General features: G+C 52.5%; 1 protein-coding gene across 1 annotated transcript; it reads left to right on the plus strand.

Moving 5' to 3' along the window:
• The first annotated feature begins 662 nt into the window (after window positions 1-662).
• LOC127322038 (uncharacterized) lies at window positions 663-1,187 on the plus strand. Its single transcript, XM_051351017.2, has one exon. It carries the CDS (start codon window positions 771-773, stop codon window positions 978-980), a length of 210 nt encoding a protein of 69 aa, XP_051206977.1. The 5' UTR covers window positions 663-770; the 3' UTR covers window positions 981-1,187.
• Window positions 1,188-2,370: the final 1,183 nt, after the last annotated feature.

Raw genomic sequence — 2,370 nt, forward strand, 5'->3', positions numbered from 1 at the left:
CGCGAAAGCTTTGCACAGCTCTCATGTGCCGACAACGGCGACGCTCGCGAGCGCCGTTTCCCTTCCTGAAGGCGTTGTCACGAAGTTTCCCCCTGTGAACTCTGGAGGCTCGTTTGTTCACTAGCGCAGTTAGCTAGTCCCCCCGGGTGTCGATGGTCCTCTGTCTAGCAGCTTAGTGTGGTACCTCAGTTTGGGGTAGCTTCATGGAGTGGCGGCTCGTTGCTTGTTTCTCAGGCGGAGCTGTCGGTGCTTTGTTGTAGTCTTGGGCGTGTTTGTAGATCCTGTAGTTTGGAGCCTTGCTCCACTCTGCCTGATCTTTTCTTGGTTAGGCTATAGCTTTGCACCACGTGTGCTTATATCTCTAGCTGGCAACCCCAGTTTTCCTTTTTCTTTTGCTTTGTTGTTGGTTCCGTTGTAATCGTTGTAATCCTTGCCGGTTTATTGCTTTGTTAATTCAAAGTCGGGTTCGAGCCTTCCGTTTAAAAATTGTGTCCAAAACACCGGCCACCGGCACCGGCCACCGCTTTTACGTTGCACCCCACCCGATACAAGGCATCCATCCGTGTCGCATCGAATCGTGCCAACCGTGCGAGGGCGGCCTCCGTGTTCCCTCGCTCACTCTCCCATGCATACATATCACTTTCCCTTCCGCCGCTTCCCCCAGTTGCCACCTCTATTTTATACCACATCCTCACTCCACTCTCTTTCTCAGTTCTTTCTCGAGTACTACTAGCTGCGAGACATCAGATCAGTTGCAGAGCAAGGAGGAGATGGCTGACTGGGGTCCGGTGGTGGTGGGGGTGGTGCTCTTCATCCTGCTGTCGCCGGGGCTGCTGTTCGAGATCCCGGGCTCGCACCGCCACGTCGACTTCGGCGGCTTCCACACCAACGGCAAGGCCATCTTCGTCCACACCCTCATCTTCTTCGCCGCCTTCACCATCCTCACGCTCGCGCTCCACATCCACATCTATGCCGGATAGACTAGAGTACTAGACTGTGTGTGTGTATCAACTAGCTCATGCCTGCGCGCATCTTCTTCTCTTGTTCGGTTCATGGCTCCCTCCCCCTTCATGGTCCTCCCGTGAACCTGTAATCCCCGTGTCCTGTACTCCTGTCTACTTCTGTTGTCGTCATATGGGTGTACCAGATCCATACTACTCCTTAATTAGTTGAGGTGGATTAAGTTATTGCGCTCTCTTTATTTGATTGGTACTAACTCCATCCACCCACCGTGTCATACATATAGATTTGAACGCACACCGGATTGAGCGTTGGGGGAAGTGTTTCGTTCGTGCCGCGTTTGAAGAACATCGCTCTCCAGCCGTGTTCCCCAAACATGGCCTCCAAATATTAAATACTCTTTTTTGTTTAATAGATAGAAAAAAACTATGTACTAATATTCAAATCGGTGCAACATAAACAAATTACATATAAAAACTTCGAAAAAACATAATCAAATTACATACAATTTTTTCTAAACTACTTCTTCTTTGATAGCCCCGTCTCGTCGTCCTCGTTACGGTGGCGTTTCCTGCTCGTCACCTCTTCCGATGAGGCGGTGTCGATCGACGCGTCAGAGGAACTTGTGTACTGCTCGTCGTCGACGGTGCTCGCCGGCTGCGTCTTGGCCTTCGCTTTCGCGTCCGCCTTCGTTTCACTCGGGCCTCGTCGCCGTCGCCTGCTCAGACCCTTCCTCCTCTGCCTCCTCCTCCACGGCCTGCCATTCCTCTGCACTGTCCAATGGCGGCCGGGAATCATCGCCGCTGCTGGGCGTCTGGACTCTGTCCCACCAATAGTGTCATCCTGGAGGCTTGCCCTTGCTGTTGGTGTCTGATGAAAGCCCAGAGAGGTCGATCATCGTGAGAAGCTTGGATGAATGGCGGCGCAGAAGTCGAAGAGAGCGGCGGTTGCTCTTCTGGGAAGTTCGCGCTCCATTTCGGCAGTTGGCGCGTCGGTCGACGCGGTTGCCAATGCGACGGTTCCCCTTCCTGGCAACTGCACCGTCGCTACGTAGGCGGCGGTTGAGCGTCCTAGCCGCTGACGCGTCGGGCGCCGGACACCGTATTAGGCCGCACCGGATAAAAAAGGCCTTTGGAGCGCGCGGCTGGGAACGATTTTTTGTCCGACGCGTCCCAAATCCCTCTGGGGGCGGTTTGGGGGACTCGATCGAAGATGCTCTAAGGTGATAAACTATGCTGCTATAATTGTTATTGTTTCAGAACATTCATATAATATATTGGAGATTGTCTGTTAGGTTAAAAAAGCCAAGGGCTTTTGGGCAAAAATTTGAGTGGCCTCGTCCAAGAAAATAGATAGCGGTGGTGGTCCCTATGGATGAAAGCTTACCAAAATTTGGCATTAGCAACGTTT

Source organism: Lolium perenne, chromosome 1, assembly GCF_019359855.2.
Source record: "Lolium perenne isolate Kyuss_39 chromosome 1, Kyuss_2.0, whole genome shotgun sequence".
NCBI lineage: Eukaryota > Viridiplantae > Streptophyta > Magnoliopsida > Poales > Poaceae > Lolium > Lolium perenne.

Coding starts and splice junctions, on each gene's coding strand:
- LOC127322038 (XM_051351017.2), top strand. CDS start 771: ATGGCTGACTGGGGTCCGGTGGTGGTGGGGGTGGTGCTCTTCATCCTG.